Source organism: Alosa alosa, chromosome 4 (assembly GCF_017589495.1).
Source record: "Alosa alosa isolate M-15738 ecotype Scorff River chromosome 4, AALO_Geno_1.1, whole genome shotgun sequence".
Classification (NCBI taxonomy): domain Eukaryota; kingdom Metazoa; phylum Chordata; class Actinopteri; order Clupeiformes; family Clupeidae; genus Alosa; species Alosa alosa.
The window spans coordinates 12,006,487-12,028,160 of NC_063192.1; the positions used below are offsets into that span (position 1 = coordinate 12,006,487).

At 43.7% G+C, this 21,674-nt stretch overlaps 1 protein-coding gene across 1 annotated transcript in view; it reads right to left on the reverse strand.

Moving 5' to 3' along the window:
* Positions 1-6,360, reverse strand: part of samd11 (sterile alpha motif domain containing 11) — a 62,817-nt gene extending 56,457 nt beyond the window's left edge. Inside the window, 2 exon segments of the mRNA XM_048240582.1 lie at positions 3,606-3,697; positions 5,138-6,360. Of these exon segments, the coding sequence (XP_048096539.1) occupies positions 3,606-3,697; positions 5,138-5,891 (846 nt within the window). The 5' untranslated portion in view covers positions 5,892-6,360.
* Between the last annotated feature and the right edge of the window lie 15,314 nt (positions 6,361-21,674).

A 21,674-nucleotide genomic window follows, 5' to 3' on the forward strand; every position in this document is an offset into this window, starting at 1 on the left:
ACAGGAACTGGTTTCCCCCACATGGCGAGTGTTTCTGCCCCACTGGTGTTTTCTAGTGCATGTGTTCTCTTTGCTCTATGCTGCTCCAACAGAATGTGAATTTCTTATCACTATTGTGTGCAAGACTATATATTCAAATGAAGACACATGCCATAGAAGACTCCTTCACCGAACTCTAGCCAATACTGAGCCAAGTACACTCCATGATTCAGGCCATGATTTCCATTGGTGTTCACTAACGACCATCTCCAGCCAAGACTACAGGCTACATCCCCCACATCGCCATCCTTTCACCACCACCTCCACCTCCTCCAAACCCCACTCACGTCCACACATCCCCCATCCTAGTTTCCCCCAACAAGATTTTTTTTCTACCCAGGATGCAGTTGGGGAAGCCCTGATTCGAGGAGATATTTACGAGCCGGAGGAGAGTGTAATTTCCTCCCGGCCTCCGCTAGTTCCGCTAAAAAAACACAGTGGAGGAAGCACATTTCTCCAGGGAGACAACAGCCAGCACGCCTCGGAACAAACCGGGCTCTTAAAGGGCCACCAACGACGCAGAGCAGGAACACCACAAACAGTGAGAACACAACGAGTCATTCAGCTGGAACGACCAAGCAAAATAACAATCTGGAAGATCTTCATGTCTTCATGAACCAATTCATAGCAAGGCTGGAAAAATTAACCAACGTGGAGAACTTGGCAGGCCCAATGTTTAATTTGACTGTTTAATTCATTTCAGAGAGGCATCCGCAACCTCAGTCTGTTGGGGTGCTCTCCGGTATGCTCGCGTGCCCATTCAGAGGTGAACACACACAGGGCTTTCTTTGCCGCGGCTGACTAGTTCCGAATGAGAGGTTTGAGTCCTCTAGTGCGTGGCAGGTGAGATGAGAGAGGCAGCGGATGAGTCATAAGGGGGCAGGAGGCGAGGGGGCAGTGACGGGGGCATAGTGGAGGAGAGCAAACACTCAGGGGAGGAAGCTCCGAGTTTAAGGGGCATGTCCTCGGGGGCTCGCCCCCACCTCGGCCTCATCCGCTTAGGCCGATGGGACTCGAGTGGAGCCTTTACCATGGGACTGGTGCATGAGCCTGCTCAAGCCGCTGTTTTCAAATCTCAAGGTTTGACCAGACGGCTGTGGTTTCACATCTCAGGTCTGCTTGGTGACAAATCTATTTTGAACATTGCTGGGAAAGCGAAGCGTCACCTTGAAGTGATCATTACGTTTAGTGTCTGGACTTTTTTCAGACAAACTAGAAGTGTAAAAAGAGCTACCATTAGCTCATGAAAAATCCTGTCACTTGTTTTCAATTCTCTTTACTAAACACTGTTCAAAAGTGTCTCAATGAGTCACCAAAGGCAACATAGCACATTCACCAGTGGTGAATGCTTTGTGAAGAGTTTACATGAATAGCATTAGCAGATTAACGGTGCTCACTAACTTGTAAGGCTGTCACATATAGCATACTAGGGTGCTGTGTGTGTTTGGGCTTTGAGTGATAAACATTTATGCTTTTCTGTTTATGTGCTTGTGGTTTTTAATGGTCTACGGCAAGATTTGCAGCGAGATTTTCACACAGGCAACAGCAAGAGAAAGAAAAGAAAAAGAGAGTGACTGAGAAAAAAAAAATGGAAAAACAAGATAAAGAATGATGAAGCCGAGAGAAAAGAAGAAACAGAGCAGGAGACGAGAGAGAGAGAGATAGAGAGAAGGGCGAGAAAGAGAGAGACGAGAGGGAGAGAGCGTGAGCAGCGGTGTGTGCAATGCCCTCGAGGGGGGTGGAGAGTGGGGGAGAGCCAACACAGAGAGACGAGAGACGAGCCCAACTGCCTGCCCTCCCCGTCCACACCTCGCACGAAACCGCAGGGGGTTGTGTGTGTGTGTGTGTGTGTGTGTGTGTGTGTGGAGGTTGGCGCTGGGCTAGGTTGGGGAGCTCTCCACCACAGCTAACACAACGCAACATAATAAGAGGTCACTGAGTGACATATATGTGGACAATGAGGAGAGATGGTCATAGTGTGAAACAAGCCAAAGGACAACACTGCTGGATGCAGTGGGCATTAACCCCACACAAATAATCAGGGCTATTATGATTCTCTGTATCAGAATCACTGTGATCAGTTAGCTTCACAAAACGCTAAATGCCAGTAAAGTTTGACCAACAGATACATCTCAAATCTTAAAATAGTGTAATAACTGAGATTACCTCAATTTGAAATGCAAACTCAAGTGACTGATAGCTTATGTAATCATTAATAGGTAAATAACAGCTATGGTGCTATGTGTGAGGATGTGATTATGTCAACAAATGTGCCATTCTTCAGAGATAAGCAGTATCAAACCACAAAGAGTGTTCTATTATTATTTTTTTCTTTCTGTGAATTAATGGCAAAACTACTCAGAGAAATATACTGTCCTAGCAACGTCACTGGTTTACCTGTATCACCCAAACACCTTCCGCTTATCTAAACCGCCTTTGCCTTGCGTGCCTCGCACACAATAATCAGCCATAGCCATGCTCAGTAGCTTGCTAAGCCTCTTACAGCCCTCCCACCAGCTTAACCGTCAGAGGCGACAACAGATGCGCTCAGTTCAGATAAAAACGCTGCAGCACCTGTGTATGGACAAACCCTGCCATCCAACCACCTTAGCAGCCAACACACACACACACACACACAATCACAGTAGTGGCCCACTGGTCACAGGAGCACCTAAGGACCCCAGTGTGCATTTTCATAAGAAATCTAGCCAAAGATAAGAACAAAAGAACAATGAAAAATGAGAGCTACAGCCAATAAGTCAGCCATTTTTATTACTCATTAACTTCCCTGTGTGTGATCTGGCTCTCCTCAGTGTCTGTCATATCTGAAGGGTAATGTGAATTAAAAACTTAGGAGATGAAAAAGCTTCTGGCCTGTTCACCAGAGGAATTTATCAGATAAAGAGGCTGTAATCCCATTTTATTACGTTAAAGAATCTCAAACCTGCACCTGTATCCAATACACACATTCACATTTACACATATTTCAGCCGACTTTTGTCAGTTATCAAACATCATTTGCTCGGCAGAGAGCCACACACAACATACTGCAAATAACGGATGTCAGCCAAGTAAGAGTCACTTTGACTAACTTAAGTTTTGTTTATCTTTTTAACTCTTTATAGCTACCACACGTCACATATATATTTCAAATGTGTTTCACATAGGCCTACATGCAACTGTTCTCTTTGTGGGTTTCTCAACCTGCCTTATTTAATTCTGGACTAGGTTTCCTCGCCACAAAAGGGGCATAGGCTGACTGCACAATTTCCACAGGAATTATGCACATTTAAGTATGTAGATGTATACAAATACACCGTGCAATGCTTTAACTACACTTTCTGAAATGTTGTGTATATTTAGCTATAGATCTACAAATTAAACATGTTTATGACATGTATGAAAAACACACACACACACACACACACACACACACACACACACACACACACACACACCCATAAACAGAGATGGGGATCACAACCAAGATAGCTTAGCACTGAACATTGAAGCACCATGGCTAGCTGATAGAATTTTTAAAAAGACAAACAGAACTCTGGTCTTACCACTGGAGATGAAATCCGACAGCCAGGGCAATCACAGATTGGAGGGTGTACCTGTAAGATTCCTTTGGACATAAGGGTCTTCAAGCTCTTTCCTACAGGAGGACACACACCATTAGTCATGACAACTTCTTCCAAATTAAACTTAATGACAGGGAACACATGACACAAATGCAATAAAGCTCACTGTATAACTACATTGCCTCACTGCGGATGCCCTTTCAGGAATAAATATTGAAATAGGCTGGTTATGTCACATCTCTCAATGGTATATGAAAAATGAACAACCACACGTCATGTCCCTTGAACAGATTGCAGTACCCCACACTTAATAAAAATAAATAAAAAAAAAACAGAATCACATATAAGAATTTTCAGAAATCACACTGATACATAGGACGATCATGTTGAGCACTTTTACTTTTAGTACACATCCAGAGAACACTAATCTCGCTCAGTGCTAAGTTAAGGCCACTAAGGTTCGGATACAGAACCTATAAATATTCCTGTCGGACTGAGACAGATTGGTAATTATCTCGCGTCCATTACTGACCTATGTTGCCCCTTCTCCTGTCTCTTTGATTCACGCATGGGCGTCCGTGCAAAGAGCAGCCGGAGCGTCTGTAGTGAAGCCACCTCACCGTCTCAGCTACACCATGGGTGAGACGCAACTCTTAAAAATGTTCGGCCAGAGGCGGTTACCATTCCCACCCCATGTTTCAGTAACGCATTTCGATTCCGTCTGGTGACACCGTGCTTATAGGCAAGTGCGCCCACATAGTGCCATGTGGGGGGGGGGATACTTCTGGCTACAGAATAATGACTTCGTTTCCAAACGAATAGAGTCTCAACAAATTAATAGTACCCCAAACAATCATTCCTGGATTGAATAAATAAACTAGTATATTTTTTGAATTACCATAGCCCTTGCGCTTTGTTTAAGTTTTGTCCATCAAAAGATCACTGTATTGGTGAAGCGTGGTGCATCTGCAATGTATTCAAAGCTATCTAAGACTATAGACCCTGCTTCAAAACAGTCAAAACAACTATTCACACTACAATTCACAGAAAAAACCTTTCCCGTGTACTACGATCCAGAACCTGTAATACACGAGACCATATCCTTTGCAAAATAGTCAGTCTTAAAGTGCTGCGTAATTATCAGCGTTACTTTACGGAATAGCGATCCTTTAAGGGAATAATACACAATAATAGTTTACGCCAATGTACACAACAGTCATGCTTATCACCTTATTCCACGTTCCTTACTCCCGATGCGCCGCGCTAATGAATGCTGTGAAGGGAGCAGTCAAGTGTCTAGGCAATTCTCTTTTTGACTCCTTTCAGAAAACTACGCGCAGTAGTTGGTGTACTGCTGAGTAACCCTTTAATTCCAAAAGCACGAAGCACCCGGTGAAACTAAATTATCAAACAACTGGTAACATGACAGTCGTTTGAAAATAAAGCACACCACATATGTTGGCATACACACATACATGTTAAATCCCAATTGAGTATTTCTTGCTGTAACTTACCTTTATGTCTGATACTTCGTTTCCAGTCTTTTGCAGTCTCCCGTCCACTCACAAACTGGAACTCGTTCGGGGTTAGCCACTCACCCCGATATTTGATTGAGGGTCCCTTACTGCCCTGACACAGTTTGTTAATATAGAGTAATGCCTTGTTCTCCCCGCATTCCACTTCGATACACGGTTCCCCGTTGTCAAAAAACGGCTGAAAGTCCGGGATGGAGGAGAATCTCTCCAGCATTAAGTCGTCCGGGTGGTGGTGGAGGCTCTGGTGATGCAGCGTTGTGTCGTGTAGCCCCAAGTAAGCGCGATGATGGGCGAAAATGTGGTCGTACGGCGGAGGATGAGGGGTCACCACGGGGATAGCGGTGGCATTTAAAGGGGCCAGGTATTCGGGATGGTTGAAGGCAGCTAATGCCATATCTTCCCCATCCAGCCTCTCCTTTTTGATGGCAGGCATGTTACTAACAGCGTAGCGCTGGTAACAAGTGATTAGCAGTTCGTCCGACCCAACTTGTGTATCCTCTTTACGGAGTTGGTTAGCTCCAGACTTGTAGGCGCTCCACTTTGTTTTACGCAAGGCTCCCGTGTCGCCGTCTGACAGCCGTCCGCGTAAGTTCACCAACAGATTGCCATTCACCAGTTCCCAGTTCTGAACAGCCTCGCTCTCCGCTGGGCTCACAGCTTCACTTGCATGACGGCTTTCACCGAGCTCCAGCCTACCACGTCTAATCGGACTCGTACAGCTAATGCATGACATCTAGAAGAGATTCTCGCCGTGGTCATTATGTTGGTTCAGTGATTATTGATCCCCCATCGATTTGAAGATGGATTTTAAGGAGTCGTGTCGTAGTTTCAAATATTTTCTCACGAGTGCTTTTATTTCCTTTATTGACAAAAACGCTGAAACATCCTATTTCGCGCTTTTATATGTCACCATAAACATGCCAACTTAATTCAAGTCTCATGATAGATTGGTAATGAGGTTACGATTTATACTGTCAGAGAAGGACATTACACTAGCTTTAGTAAAAGAAAAGTTGCTATTGAATGCCTGGCAGTATTATGTTAATAATTATCCATCCTCTGTCCTTTTTTAAGTACTCGATTGAAACTAATGGCTAAGGCTAACGAGACATTTGCAAGGCTTGTTTTTTTAACCCTGTATATATCGTTAAAGTCACGCTTTAGTTCATAGACCCAGACCAAACAAGATTTGCACTCTTCGCCGCTTCCCTAACTTGGCCCATTTAAACAGCGGAGGCTTGGCGAGCGCGAAAACAGGCAGGGGGTACTGCGACGGACGCCACTGTTGCGTGACATTTTCCAACTTCAGACTGAGTTCAAAGGAAAGGCTGTATTTAAGCCTATTTGCCGGTTTACCATTCTGCAGACCATTAATGAATTTGAATAGTATTGCATATGAAATGCATCATCATTAGGTGCAATTATATGTATTTGCACTATATCACGAAGATAGCAAACACAGTGTTGCATGTTATTATCAAACATCCAACCAATCAAGAGCAACCACAGTGATATGTAAGTTATAATAGTAGGCCTAACCTATTTCGTGTTTGCTAAATTCTCACTGCCACTAAGGTCTTTCACCCTAAAATAATGCTACCCTGAAGTTATACATAAAATGCTAAATAAAATAAATATGAAACTCTTGTAGCCTACCATTCATGTGAGACTATTTCTACACCCACAAACATACAGGTATGGGCATATTGACTCAGAATTGATGGAATAATGCTTGAAAAACAATAAATTGCTGACTACTGGGCACTTGCAGCCCTGTTTACACAATGTTGTATTGTCGCTAGTCTCCTACACTCTTAAAACAACACAACTTGCGTTGTTTTTTTACAAATCTCTGTGTCCAGATAGGGACAACACAGTTTGTGTTGTTTCCTTTTTTTATTTGTTACACAATATGTGTTGAAAATAACACAACTTCCGTTGTTTTTAACACATCTCTGTGTCATTATGACACATTTGTTTTAAGAGTGTACAAATCCTCAGGCTAACACATCACAAAAGTTCCCTACGAAAAATACCAGTTCAACTTAAATTACCTGTCAAGTGGTCCATACAAATATGCCACTAAGTTTTTTTTTTTTTTTGGGGGTATTGTATATTCAAACACATATATTGTATGAATATTACAGACAGTATATGTGTATTTTTAGAACTATCATTTTGTGTTTTTCATGTTTAATTCAACTGCCATAAACGGGTCAACTCTTAACAACCTTGTTTGATGTAATGCACTGCATTGGATGGGCTGCATCAGAAACCTCAGTTTTCATGTGCCTACGCAATAATTCCGCTGAATGCCAATAACATAGTAAACAAAAATTATATTTGAGGTCAAACCTGATATTTTGAGGTCAAACATCAACAAATATTCTATCTATGTCAGTGCTAGTTATACATTTGAAGCAATGTAGCAAATTGATCATAACACAATATAATAAATCCTCATCCTCATTAAAAAAGTTTATTAGTTATTTAGATTTACTAAATATAAACACAAAGGCATACACTAAATTCTGCTTCAAAATGTCCAAAAGTAATTGAAAGTCTGAGAATCCATGATGATATTTCTATGAGCATGAAGCCAGCTCCATGATTTCAATCGATCTATAAATAAATGTTAAAATAGTGTAAATAAATACACAAATTAGCAGTTAGCAGAAATTACTTAGAATGACTATCCAGTTAGGGGTAGATACAGCACTTCCCTTACATATCCTTAAATACAATGGAGTGTGTGTAACCAACCAAATGAGATAAAAGAAACTTGCCCTCATCTTTAGTTAGGTATTAGAGGTGTAAGAGTGAGAGACCTTATGAATATGACAGCAAAGTATAAAGGCTGTGGAATCCACAGTCAACCAATAAACTCACGCTCACAATAGTAAACATAGATAGCTCTGAAGTGGATTCATAGCAGGCTTAGCATGACAGCTGGATAAGCTACCAATTTCACTCTCATGAACAAGAACAAGTCTGACTATCATACAGGTGTTTTTTTCACCGCATGCAGCTCTGAGGTCAAATGCACACATCGAGCAAGAGATTGAGAAAGGAAAATCACCACATTTCTGAGCTTCACTCAGCACTTCCTGACAAGAGACAAACACTGTGCGCACCTTAAACCAACCCACCTGGAAAAAAACACTCTGTGAACCTGATAACATCGGTCGAGAGTGCATCTCCAGGAGCTACCCAAACAACCCAGACGCACAGGGATCCCCTGTCGGGGCTACCCCCGTCCCCCTCACACCCACACGCTGCCTGATCCTCAGCAGGGCCTATGAGTCAGGAGTTCCACCGCCCCTCACCTACTCAAGAGCATTTACCAACAAAGGGGTTCCCCTGAACTTTAAAATGACAGCGTGGTGTCCCGGCCCACAGGCCGCCTTCAAAGGGTTCCCCCCTGACCTTTCAGGCCTCCACCTCCTCCTGGCTTCAGCAGAACTGGATTGGAGGTTCACCTCTGCTACCACCGCCGCCATTGAAGATTTCATCTGAAGATGAGTAAGCCTCGATTGCCTCCAACGCGGAGCACACACACCACATTCACTTTTCGTTTCATAATTTACTATCTGTCTATTGAGGGTTTCTTGCCAGATTTCACTGGAACTGACTAAACTTCAGATAAATAACATTCTCTTGGCATTATGAGCACTGATGCTATTACGTGAACACACACTTATCAAAATGTTATCATTTGCTGTATAATTATACACTGTGAAGCTGTATTTCACCACCTTTGGGTGACATTTTTCAGTCGAGCTTTTTTGTCACCAGTGGACTCATCCTAATGATTAGTGTGAGTTATAAGCTGTAGTACTCTTCAGGTGTACTTGACCTACTTTTGAGATGTTTTGAGATGTTAAGTACATGTACCAAGTACATGTTAAAGATAGTGATGGTAATAATACCAAAAGTACAAATAGTAACTGTAAGAATAGCCTTGTAATGGAATTCATGTCTGTAACAAGTATTTCAATTTGTTAGTAAACTTAGATTACTTAAAGGAGAAATCCGGACGATTTTTACATGGATCTTGATCGCTTGATGTTGCCGAGTACCGTCGATAGAAAGCTACAATGCTAGGTCTGGGGGCATCATCTAAACGTGCCTTTTTGCCTCTTAACAGACTCAAAATGTAATTAAAAGTTCTGTGCAACATGAACAGGGTCCTTACGTGACAGAACGATGCTTTTTCTACTCATTAATTGTGAAGAAACCGTTTTCAAACATGCAAAGTTTTTACTGTCACATCTGCACACTACTTTGTTTACCTTTTCCTGCAACAATTGAATTCAGATAATTCAGCGCGAGCTAGCTTTCATTCCATTTCATCATTTGGACCGTTTCCATGTAGTTACATATCATACAGTGCTCAATGGTTAATTTCCTAGCTCAGTTTCATTGCCAAGCCGGCATGAGCTTAACAACAGACTCTTTTGGGCTTTCCTGGAAGCGACAGATGGAAACAGAGGTATGTTCATGTTGCACAGAACTTTTAATGACATGTTCAGTTTGTTAAGAGGCAAAAAGGCATGTTTAGATGATGCCCCCAGACCTAGCATTGTAGCTCACTGGGAGCACTGGCCATTATCTGCAGCTACTCAAGTTCGATCGCACCGATTTTGGTCGTTTATTTTCCCATCGACAGTACTCTGGGATGTCTAGTGATTAATATCCATGTAAATATCGGCCGGATTTCTCCTTTTACTTCCCCAGTATCCAGTATCTTACTGATCTCCTCCACCCCTACAGTCTTCTGACAAGGATCAGCTTGCCATTCCCGGCACCAGACGGACCTTTGGGGACAGAGCCTTCGGTGCTGCTGCCCTAGTCTATGGAACAAGCTACCCCTCCATTTACGCAATGCCCCTTCCCTAGGCATATTCAAAAAACACCTAAAAACACACTTGTTCTCTGAGGCCTTTGGCCTCTGACCCCTATTCCCTATCCATCCCATTCCCTACCCACTCCGTTGATTGTCAAGCGACCTTTGGTATCCTGAAATATAAATTGAAGCTATTATTATTATTATTATTATTATTATTAACTTAAAGAACTTTAAAATGAATATCTTTTCGCAAAAAACTGTTAACTGACTGAAATGCAAAACAAACAAATTACAAAGGTTGGTCTTATGTTTCTTAATCAGTCGTGGGTTTGTTTTGGGCGTAACATCCTTTAAGTATAAGTATATACTCTTTTGATCCTGTGAGGGAAATTTGGTCTCTGCATTTATCCCAATCCGTGAATAGTGAAACACACTCAGCACACAGTGAACACACAGTGAGGTGAAGCACACACTAATCCCGGCGCAGTGAGCTGCCTGCAACAACAGCGGCGCTCGGGGAGTAGTGAGGGGTTAGGTGCCTTGCTCAAGGGCACTTCAGCCGTGCCTACTGGTTGGGGTTTGAACCGGCAACTCTCCAGTTACAAGTCCGAAGCGCTAAGCAGTAGGCCACGGCTGCCCCAAAAAAACTTGCATACACCCAGGCAGGCCGGTGGCGACAGCATAGGCTTCCCATCTCTTGACAGGACTCCCGGATTCAAGAGAATGACATATCTCATTCCCTTTAACAGCAAACAGCGCAACTTCAAACAGTGCATCAGTATTTTGATAGTCAGCGGCGCATTTGAAGGAATATGCTTGCATGCGAGACCATATGGAACAGGTATTCCACTAAACCAGGCTTTACTAAAACCTAACGCCAAGATAGGGCCCAAAGAACCTGAGGGCTGTTGAATGATGGAACATTTCCATGTATACTTATCCATAAATTAAATATAACTAGAAAATGTAATGCCAGAGGAATTACAATAGTGGATGGAAAGCTGCTGGCTTAATGTTGGTAGGGAGATTCCTGGAAAAAAAACATTGAATCACTTAATCTTTGAGTTCATACAAACCCTCGTACCAAAAAACCTTGTGTGTCAAAGCGTTCTTGAGATATAACACTCAAGGTGTTTTTCACATTGACATTTGACCTCCAACATCAATTCACTTCATCTTTGAGTCCATACAAATACTCAAACGAAATTTCAGGCATGTATGTCAAGGCATTTTTGAGATATCGCGCTTAGAGTATTCATGGATTTGACCTTTGACCTCCAACATCAGCTCACTTAATCTTTGACTCCATACAAACACTTGTACCAAATTTTAAGCATATGTGTCAAGCCGTTTTGGAGATATAATGCGCTAAGAATGAGATATGGCTGTGACTTTTATTTTGACAGACGGGAAACACTTAAACAGGATCTGTAGTTTTAGGGAGTGCCAGATTGTATGCATTAGAAGCTGAGACAGTTGAATTCCCAGGTGACACCTGTGCCAGTGTTCTGATTAGCCCGGGAACTTCTCTGGGAGCTTAAAGAGTGCAGCTGGCTTTAGGCCATTATGACATCACAGCCATACAAGTCTATGGGGGAAAAATGAGCTTTTTGACATTTTTAGTCCCCTATTTCTCAAAACGTATAAACTTTTAAGAAAATCTGAAAAAGTAACTCTCTTGTCCAAATCCAGACCTACACAACGGTTATTTCAACAAGTCTGTACGTTAAGCGGTTAGAGTCGCATTCATTCTTAAAAAAGGTAAAAAGAAAAGGTTATAAGAAGAAGAAGAAGCCAGGAGATTTCAAGATATTGGATTCCATCCACTATAATTAAATATAAAGTATGTAGTCTATGGACATTTAATGTAAAGTAGGCTGTATCCATAAGGTAGGCTAGACCTTGCTGACCACTCCCTTCATCTGACTGTTTATTCTGTGCATTTAGTACTTTACCAAGTCCCATCAGGACCACTTCACACAAAGCATGAACTACCTTTTTAAAGGAACCATATGTAAGATTGTGGCCAAAACTGGTACTGCAATCACTTTCAAAATACTGAAGAGCGGTGTATCCCCTCCCCCTCCCCCCTGACTCGAGGTTGCCAAACCTGATGGCGAAACACTACTGACTTCGTGATTAGTATAGGTGGAGGGTGGCGCATCAGGCCAAAACACAACATGACATGACAAAACACAACATCAACATCAGTTGAGGGCTGCAACTTCTCTTTTTAAATGACAATATCCTGGCCGGACTACTGTTGTCAGTGATATAAGTATTTGAAATGAACATGATTTCTTAATGTCTAGTGACATATCAGGGCCATTTTATGATTAATTGAAATATTTTTCTTACATATGGTTCCTTTAAATGTAATGAATAGATGAACTCATATTATAGGCATGCAAATGTTGTTCATATGTGTGTGTGCCATCTTGACTTGCTTAAAATACAGAATAAAGCAGAATGTGCGAGGATCTGTTTGAATATTCTCAACTTGAAAACAATTCAAAACTCGATTTCACCATCTGATTTAGTCTTGAAACCACCAAGTGAAATGCCCTTATAGCCACCAAATCCTGCTGTTAGCCGACAACCTAATCAAATACAAGCTCTAAGAGTTGTCCTACTTGTGTTTTGTTACCTTCATTTAGACATTGTATTATGTTTTGTTAATCCATACAAACACTTGTACCAAATTTTAAGCATATGCGTCAAGCCGTTTTGGAGATATAATGCGCTAAGAATGAGATATGACTGTGACTTTTATTTTGACAGACGGGAAACACTTAAACAGGATCTGTAGTTTTAGGGAGTGCCAGATTGTATGCATTAGAAGCTGAGACAGTTGAATTCCCAGGTGACACCTGTGCCAGTGTTCTGATTAGCCCGGGAACTTCTCTGGGAGCTTAAAGAGTGCAGCTGGCTTTAGGCCATTATGACATCACAGCCATACAAGTCTATGGGGGAAAAATGAGCTTTTTGACATTTTTAGTCCCCTATTTCTCAAAACGTATAAACTTTTAAGAAAATCTGAAAAAGTAACTCTCTTGTCCAAATCCAGACCTACACAACGGTTATTTCAACAAGTCTGTACGTTAAGCGGTTAGAGTCGCATTCATTCTTAAAAAAGGTAAAAAGAAAAGGTTATAAGAAGAAGAAGAAGCCAGGAGATTTCAAGATATTGGATTCCATCCACTATAATTAAATATAAAGTATGTAGTCTATGGACATTTAATGTAAAGTAGGCTGTATCCATAAGGTAGGCTAGACCTTGCTGACCACTCCCTTCATCTGACTGTTTATTCTGTGCATTTAGTACTTTACCAAGTCCCATCAGGACCACTTCACACAAAGCATGAACTACCTTTTTAAAGGAACCATATGTAAGATTGTGGCCAAAACTGGTACTGCAATCACTTTCAAAATACTGAAGAGCGGTGTATCCCCTCCCCCTCCCCCCTGACTCGAGGTTGCCAAACCTGATGGCGAAACACTACTGACTTCGTGATTAGTATAGGTGGAGGGTGGCGCATCAGGCCAAAACACAACATGACATGACAAAACACAACATCAACATCAGTTGAGGGCTGCAACTTCTCTTTTTAAATGACAATATCCTGGCCGGACTACTGTTGTCAGTGATATAAGTATTTGAAATGAACATGATTTCTTAATGTCTAGTGACATATCAGGGCCATTTTATGATTAATTGAAATATTTTTCTTACATATGGTTCCTTTAAATGTAATGAATAGATGAACTCATATTATAGGCATGCAAATGTTGTTCATATGTGTGTGTGCCATCTTGACTTGCTTAAAATACAGAATAAAGCAGAATGTGCGAGGATCTGTTTGAATATTCTCAACTTGAAAACAATTCAAAACTCGATTTCACCATCTGATTTAGTCTTGAAACCACCAAGTGAAATGCCCTTATAGCCACCAAATCCTGCTGTTAGCCGACAACCTAATCAAATACAAGCTCTAAGAGTTGTCCTACTTGTGTTTTGTTACCTTCATTTAGACATTGTATTATGTTTTGTTAATCTGAATAAATCGGCACACAGAAATTAAGGCCTAATGCCTGTCCACTGCTCAGTTGTGATAGTTATTTTGGTTACTTGGATTACATTGATGCAGACTTGCATCTGAGCTACTGTCGTGTATTAACAAGCAAAATGTGTGCAGGATTTTGAATGTTGTAATATTCAGATTTCCATTTAGACTACTGAACAACTTTAGTGTTAATCTAGTTTATGATTCAACGCATCAATCTCTGTTCTGCAGTAGTAGCCTATGCAAATACAAAATTATGTTCTAATACTTCCCCAATGAGTATAGTTGGGTTGCCTATCGCGCTTGCTTTGTTTCCTTTCTGTCGGCCGTAGACATCCCCCTCTTCTGACGCCCCCGCCTCCGCGCCGTTGTTGGCAGCGGCCCCGGAGCCGCAGCGCTGCCGGCGGGGGAGAGAGGTAATAAATAACCCGGGGAGAGGAGCGGAGACCGCCGGGCGGTGCACAGTCTGACCTGACAAATACTCACTGGAAAACCATCAGAGAGAGAGAGCCCACCCCTAGCGCTTGGAGCCAGCCCTTCAGACATGAGCTGAAAAATATATGGGCCTACCCATATTGGAAAAAACGGCGTCTTTCCCTCCATCGTATCCCCCCGCCAACAACCAGACGCTTTCGGAGGCGCAGAGAGAGTAATTAACTCTTTAGAGTTAAACTGGAATTCATTCTCACCATTGTACTGAAGTTTGCGTGGCAGTTAGGCAATAGCCTAAACTGGGCATACGACCTATCCATTTTTAAACTTTCCCTAGTGCACATTAACAGCGCTCCAGTGACACTTAAATGTGTTTTTTTATAATTATAAAAGGAATAGCCTAATAGTGTGCGTTGACAAACCTCTGAAAACAATGACTCGACTTCAGGTTAAAGCTAACGCTTAAAAACACAATAATTATGCTACTGAGTGGAGCAGACTGGAATTAGACTTTAAAACTAATTACAGGCTTTGTCTAATGGTAGTGGCACCACAGCTTTCAGAGGCCCACTCTTCCAGTCAGGCAGCACTGGCGACAAAGCTCTGAGTAACATAAGACCCCCAGAGGCTCGTCGGGTTTATGCTGTGTCGTGCCGGCGCCCTCCGCCTCACTCCACAGATCTAAAGGGTCAGGCGGCTGTCTCTGATCCCGAACGGCGGCCCGTCCACATGGGATTTATTTCCTCGCTGGACGGACAGGCAGGCGGTCCAGGAGGACACTCATTTTAGCCCAGCGTCTGTGGCTGTCAACACCGACAGCGGCGATCGAAGAGACGACACTCGAGCCCCCAGTGTCTATGTCCTCCCAAAACACTCCCCCTTGTAGCCCAACCTCGCTCCCTCTCCAACACTCGCACGCCCCCCTTCGCGTCCTCCCGCTCAACAGAGATGAATGTCCCTGAAGTGACAGAGGCGCCATTTTTTATTAACGATGCTACGTAAGTTTGTTTGCTTCCTAAGTAGACACACTGGAATGTCTCTGTTATAGTCCAGGGTATGAACATGTACAATAACAGAACTTTTGTTGTTTTGTTGAATTTCAAAAACACATCAAGGCCAAGATTAGTCATAATGGGCTATAAGAAGGCTTACCCACAGAGGCCCATAGGCCAAGGACAGTCTGAGCTTGAAACAGCTGTACCAGACTTAAACCTTTACAAGTAATGGCATTAATATTTTCGCAAAATATCACATACTTGCAGTTTGATTATGAAAAATACTACTCCCCAGGGGAGAAGGCCTATTGCTTTGCGGGGTGGACTGTAGCCCACAAATAAATGTGCTTCACTATCAGTTAGCATTTTTGATCAAAAAAGTATCAGCCCACTCCTCAATGCACCTGCTGCAATTACTCAGCTAGCCTACTCCGAAGACTTTAATACCACTCAGGTATAAAAAAAAAAAATCAAGATATATCAACAAATCGGGCCTTTATTAGGCACAACAACATTCATTTTGTGCTCCCAAATGAGGATTATATTTCATTAGTATTGGATTCATTAAATATGTTGGCTACTGATGAATGTGAAAGCATATTATATTACAAGCACTTAAACTTACCTCAGAACCAGGCTTAGAACACAGTCGAGTATGAAGGGGTTAAATACGCGTGCAAAGAATAATCCCTGATCTCCCTGACCGTATTGATTTTTCTGTGTGATGTGAAACCAGCAATCAGCACTGTGGTCTGAAATAGCCCAGGAACCAGAGCTAAGACGTCGATGAGTCGCCGACACGTTTCAATTAGCGTGCCGCCCAGCCGATTTGTCCCCCGGGCCACATCGGCTCCGCCGGTCGGTCATGCCCTGCGCCACCATCAGAGAGGATGGAATCTCCGGATAGTATTTCCCAAGAAAATATAGGTAGGCCTGATCGATGTGTTTTACTATATTACTATCAGACAGGAATTAGCCAACTTTGACTGACTTTACTGTAGATGGCCTCTAATTGAGCATGGTCGCATAGTCAATGGAAGTCTGTTTTTAATCCTCATTATTCAGAATGGTTTTGTTTCTTGTCTGACATTGTTAGTCAGGTCTGAAAATAATTTATCAAGTGCAAAAATACTTGATAGGGAGCTAGCAAGCTAGCAAATAAGGATAACTTAAAGGTCCAGTATGTAGGAAATAATGGAAAATAAACTGTAACCATTCCAAAAATGATCACCATATGTTGTCAGAGAGTGAGGAAACACGATGAATTGAAGTAATGGCTTATTTGACAACATTACTCTAACCTGTGAAACCCTGTAAAACCCATGAAAAAAAATCAGTTCTGGGCGGAATCTCTTGGAATTTTCGTTTATATTTGAAGCGATTCATTCTAGAATAGCGATAATAATGGGCTAGCGTCCTCCTATTTGGGTTGCCAAATTAGCAAAGGCCAACTGTCAACAGCTGTCAGTTGTAGTCATGAACGCCTACAAGAGGCAGGCAAATTTCCAAAATTAAAACAAGAAACAAATGAAGTGGACATCGGAGGAGCTTCCTGAGATGGTGACGTCTTAGATCAAACTTAAGAATATCAAGTCTGACGCAGAGCTGGCCATATTTCTCCACAACAGGTAGCCTATGCTAAACTTCATCTGCATCGCTAACTTCAGCTACATATGTTACGTTGGTTAGAGAGGTATTTTTTGTTTTCACCGTTTCCGTAATGTGTAGCTGGGTCATGGTTGGAGAAACGTTAAAGCAGCTGCAGGTCAACTAACGTTAGCTAAGTCGTCATTGCATCTGGCAACCCAGAAGAGGCTCGCGTCTGGTAGTCTTGAGAACGTTCACCAGTGTTTTGATTTTGGCCAACAGAACGTTCGGTAACAATCCTACAAATCGCACCTTTAATCATTGTTAATCACTTTTTTGCAATATGGTTGTTGGTATTATGCAATGTAATAACATCCTACTAAACGATTATGAAAAAGAATGATAATATCTCATAACAGATCAGATTTCAATAGACCGTGGAGGAGTGTGAAGACATCCTTGTCTAAAGGCTTTGGGTGAGAATCAAAACACCACTAAGTCCCAACACCATTAATGGCTTGTGCCGTGCCAGGAATCGTCAGCAGCTTCTAATAATCTATGCTAGCACTTTCCATGCATTCTGCTTCTATGTATGCTAGTGTGAGTGTAAGGCCAAGGTGATGTGTGAGAGTATGTGTGTGAGCACTGGGCCTCAGGAAAGGTCAGATTTGCTTTGACCCTGAGATGCTGTGTGCACCAGCGGCACTTCAACGCCAGCACACATCGGTGGAGAGGAGACAGGGAGGAAGAAGAGAGGGCAAGCTCAGGAAAGAGAAGCTGCTAGGAAGAGAAGAGCTGCCTTTGTGACAACCCCCACCCAACACACACACACACACACACTCCTGCTCTCAATGCCCTCCTTTCACCCCAGCCGTAACGCCCCCCCCCTCCCCCCAATCAAATCCCCCACCCGTTCAGAAACCCAAATATCGGCCCCCCCACCCCTGCCCCAGAGCTGATACCCAGAGACGCCCCCCGGTCTCTTTCTTATTCTGGCAGTCCAGCATCAGGCTCACCGCAGGCTATCCCCCCCCCTCCTCCTCCACCCCCACCATCCCTCCCCAGATCAATACCACTCTGCCTTTCATCTGACCGGTGCAGCCACACTTCCTGAGGAAAACCCAATACACCCCCACCTCCACCAACAGACCGGTGCACTTCTTCCCTCGTTGCTTGGGTGGTGGTGGAGGATTGGCATGGTGCTTCCTGTGTGATGCACGACAAAAGTGTCCATGCACACCTAGCCAGGGCATACACCAGCCTGTAGGTACAAGAGTCGGTGGGAAATTAAATGGTGCGTTGAGATGGATTCGCGATTTCTCGAGGTATAAGGCGTGCAGTCTTCTGCATTGATTATCTCATTAAATGTAAGTCTGCCTCGCGTAATTAAATTTGGGAGGGTAATTACATTGTTTGCAGAGGCACTGCGGATGGCGCCCAATTATTCTCGCACAGCCAGTCGTTTCATGCGTAGGAGAGTCGCGCCAGCTCCTTTACACATGTGAAATATTGACTTAGGGATCACAAGTTAGTCCCCAGGACATCACTGAACATGTCTCAAGATGAAGACCTAGACTGAAACCCCTTCAAAATACCTTCCCAAGTGGTTTTTAGTTGAAATCAATTGAGGATTGAAGAAAAATCTCTCATTTGCAACAGTATGTTTTTGAATACTGTGATTGTTTTTGTGTAGGTACAGAGGCAGAGAGACTGACTGAAAATTTCTGTTCATGTCTGGTAACCCAAACAGCAACCACAGTGAACCTGATGTTCTTTTTCTGCCTGTCCAGTCTGGAGTTTTCTCTAGCAGCATTCTTGAGAGAGCACACTGAAACACAACAGCTCACACACACACACACACCACTGCTGGGATGTGACGAGAAAGCAGAGCGCCAAAGATCAGAGCGTGGCGTGGTTGCTCCTGAGTCTGCAGTAGCAGCCTGCAAGTCGAACAGCCAGACAGTGACGCGCAAATACATCAGCTCTGACTCACGCTAGGTCAACTGGAGCATTGTGTAATGACAAACAAATCGCCGATGGAAACTGCTGCCGTCAATCCCCCTTGTTTCCTGTCGCCAGGATCCTGAAAATCAAGGCCTTTTTCCTTTTTTTGTATCTATCGCCTAATGATCCATCTGAATGATTGTTTGGCCACAATCTACCTGGCCAGACAGATTGTTCCACTGTTAGTCTGGAGCCACTGGGGCCAGAAATACCAGGTGTCTGCTGCCTTAAAATTCCCTGTCTAGACTTGGAATAGGCTTGATAGATTTAACCAGAAAAGGAAGCAATTCATTCAGTGGGGAGAGGCTCTTTGGCTGGCCTAATCACAGATGCGACGACGGCTCCAGTGAAGACTTTTTTTGCCAGGTATCGACTTTTGTTTGTTTCCTAAAAGTTAGGAAACAATTTTTTTTATAACAAAAATAACTTAAGATATATAATTTTTCTCACTGATTGTGTGGAGCAGAGGAGGCAGGGACTGTGGCACTAGCACACATATACATGAATGATTCGGTTTCTGCCTGCTGGTGATTTGAACCCAGTGGTGGTAATATGTCCCACCTTTAGGCAGCGTTCACACAGAAATGTTTCTCATCATTGCCGTAATTCATTAGTTCTCGTGAGCCCAGGACCAATGGGGAAGACATCCTCCCACTCTCTATCCACACACACGTGTGCACATCCAGACACAAACACACACACACACACACACACACACAGACACACACACACAAAGTGTGCACGTACACACAATCAGGATGTTTTCCAAACAGATGTTTAGTCTCTCCGGCCCACGACCACAGTGTTTTTTCCCCCTCGCTTTTTTTTCCCTCCTGGAGTCCTGAATCACTGGCTTTCCCGACAACCGGCGGCTTCTCCCTCGTCCGTGTGCATATGTGTGTGTGTAATTGTGTGTGTGTGTGCATGTGTGTGTGGTGTGTGTTTGTGCAGGCTGTTTCCACTGAGGACCGTGAGGTCTGAGATGGGACAGCGACATAAGCGGTGGAGAAGGAGGAGGAGGAGGAGGAGGAGGAGGAGGAAGGACTGAGGGGAGGTGTCAGCCAGAGCCGCTGAGTGTGAGGCCCCGGCATGGTAAACATTACGTCACGGGGCCCGGCTCTGCTGTCGGGGGCCCGTGCCGTGCCGTGCCTTTTTAAATTTAGAAACCATCTCCTCCACTGAGTCACTGAAAAACACACGGCGTGGGGGAAAAAATGGGCCTGACAAGAATAAAGGGCACGGCCTTCAAGGTTTCCAGACAATCCAAAATAGGTACGGGCTGTCCTGGGCTGATTGTAACCAAATGGGAAATGAAGGGGTGGTGGCATTTAAGGGTGTTAAGGTTGTGCACCTCTCTGACTGGAAAAGCAAGCTCCATTTATGAGGCCATGGAAATGGCCAAACCTTATAAATATGTAATGACTCTGTTTGCTTTGCATTTATGCCCTGGGAGTTGGTATGGTTACGTATCAGAATTAGTTTATGCCTCTGAGTGTGTGTGTGTGTGTGTGTGTGTGTATGTGTGTGTATGTGTATGTTTGTGTATGAGAGAGAGTGGGAGTGAGTGACTGAGTGTGTGTGTGTGTATGTGTATGTGTGTGGATGAGAGAGAGTGTGAGTGTGTGTGTATGAGAGAGAGAGTGTGTGTGTGTGTGTGTGTGTGTGAGAGAGAGAGAGAGAGAGAGAGAGAGAGAGAGAGAGTGTGTGTGTGTGTGTGCGTGTGTGTTATTAGTATTCCGCCATCTCCTCCCCAGCCTTGTGTTCATAACAGATTAGTGACGTCAGGCGCAGTAGGACCTGAAGCCTGGCCGCCTCCTCCTCCGTGTTTGTTACTCTCCCTGAAATACCCCCCCGTCTCAGGGGGTGGCATTCCTGCCCATTATGAACGGCCTCCATTTATTTATATCTAAATGAGAGCAGCAGAGAGGAGGCGGCTTCTTTATTTGCATGTGGCTTGTGTGTGTGTGTCTGCAAGCGTGTGTGTGTGGGTGTGCGCTTAGTTCTGTTCCCTCACATTCCAGGAACGACACACACACACACACACACAATTCCAGAGGCGTGTGGGAGGATGGCAGGTGGGAGGATGGCAGGCGGGCGGGCGGGCGGGTGGGTTGGAGAGCGAGCAGGCAGAGGACACTAATATTCCCGGGGACCTCCGCCAAAAAGGGGCTCCGAGGCGGAGGCTGAGAGAGAGAGGGGCGGCGGGTGGGGGTGCACCGCACCGCACGGTGCAGGAATGCTCGGCGGAGCAATTCCACTTGGCAGGTAGATGAAGTGCGGATCATACTGGGAGGCATGCGATGATTAATAGGAGGGGGAAGGCGCGCGAGAGAAAACAGTGCCATAAATCAACGTCGCCGCTCTGGTAATTGTAATTGAAATGAATTTTCTCTGGCCCCGGTGCCGGGCATTGCAATTGATATTGACCAAAACACTCCTGGTGGTCCTCTGGAAATGACTGAGAGAAAATGCATTGAGAGAGCCAACGATGAGAGTCACCACTGCATGACAGTGTCAGAAGTGGACCAATGGGTGAAGGACACCAATCAGGAAGCCAACCAAAATGGTCTCCAAACAATACTGTG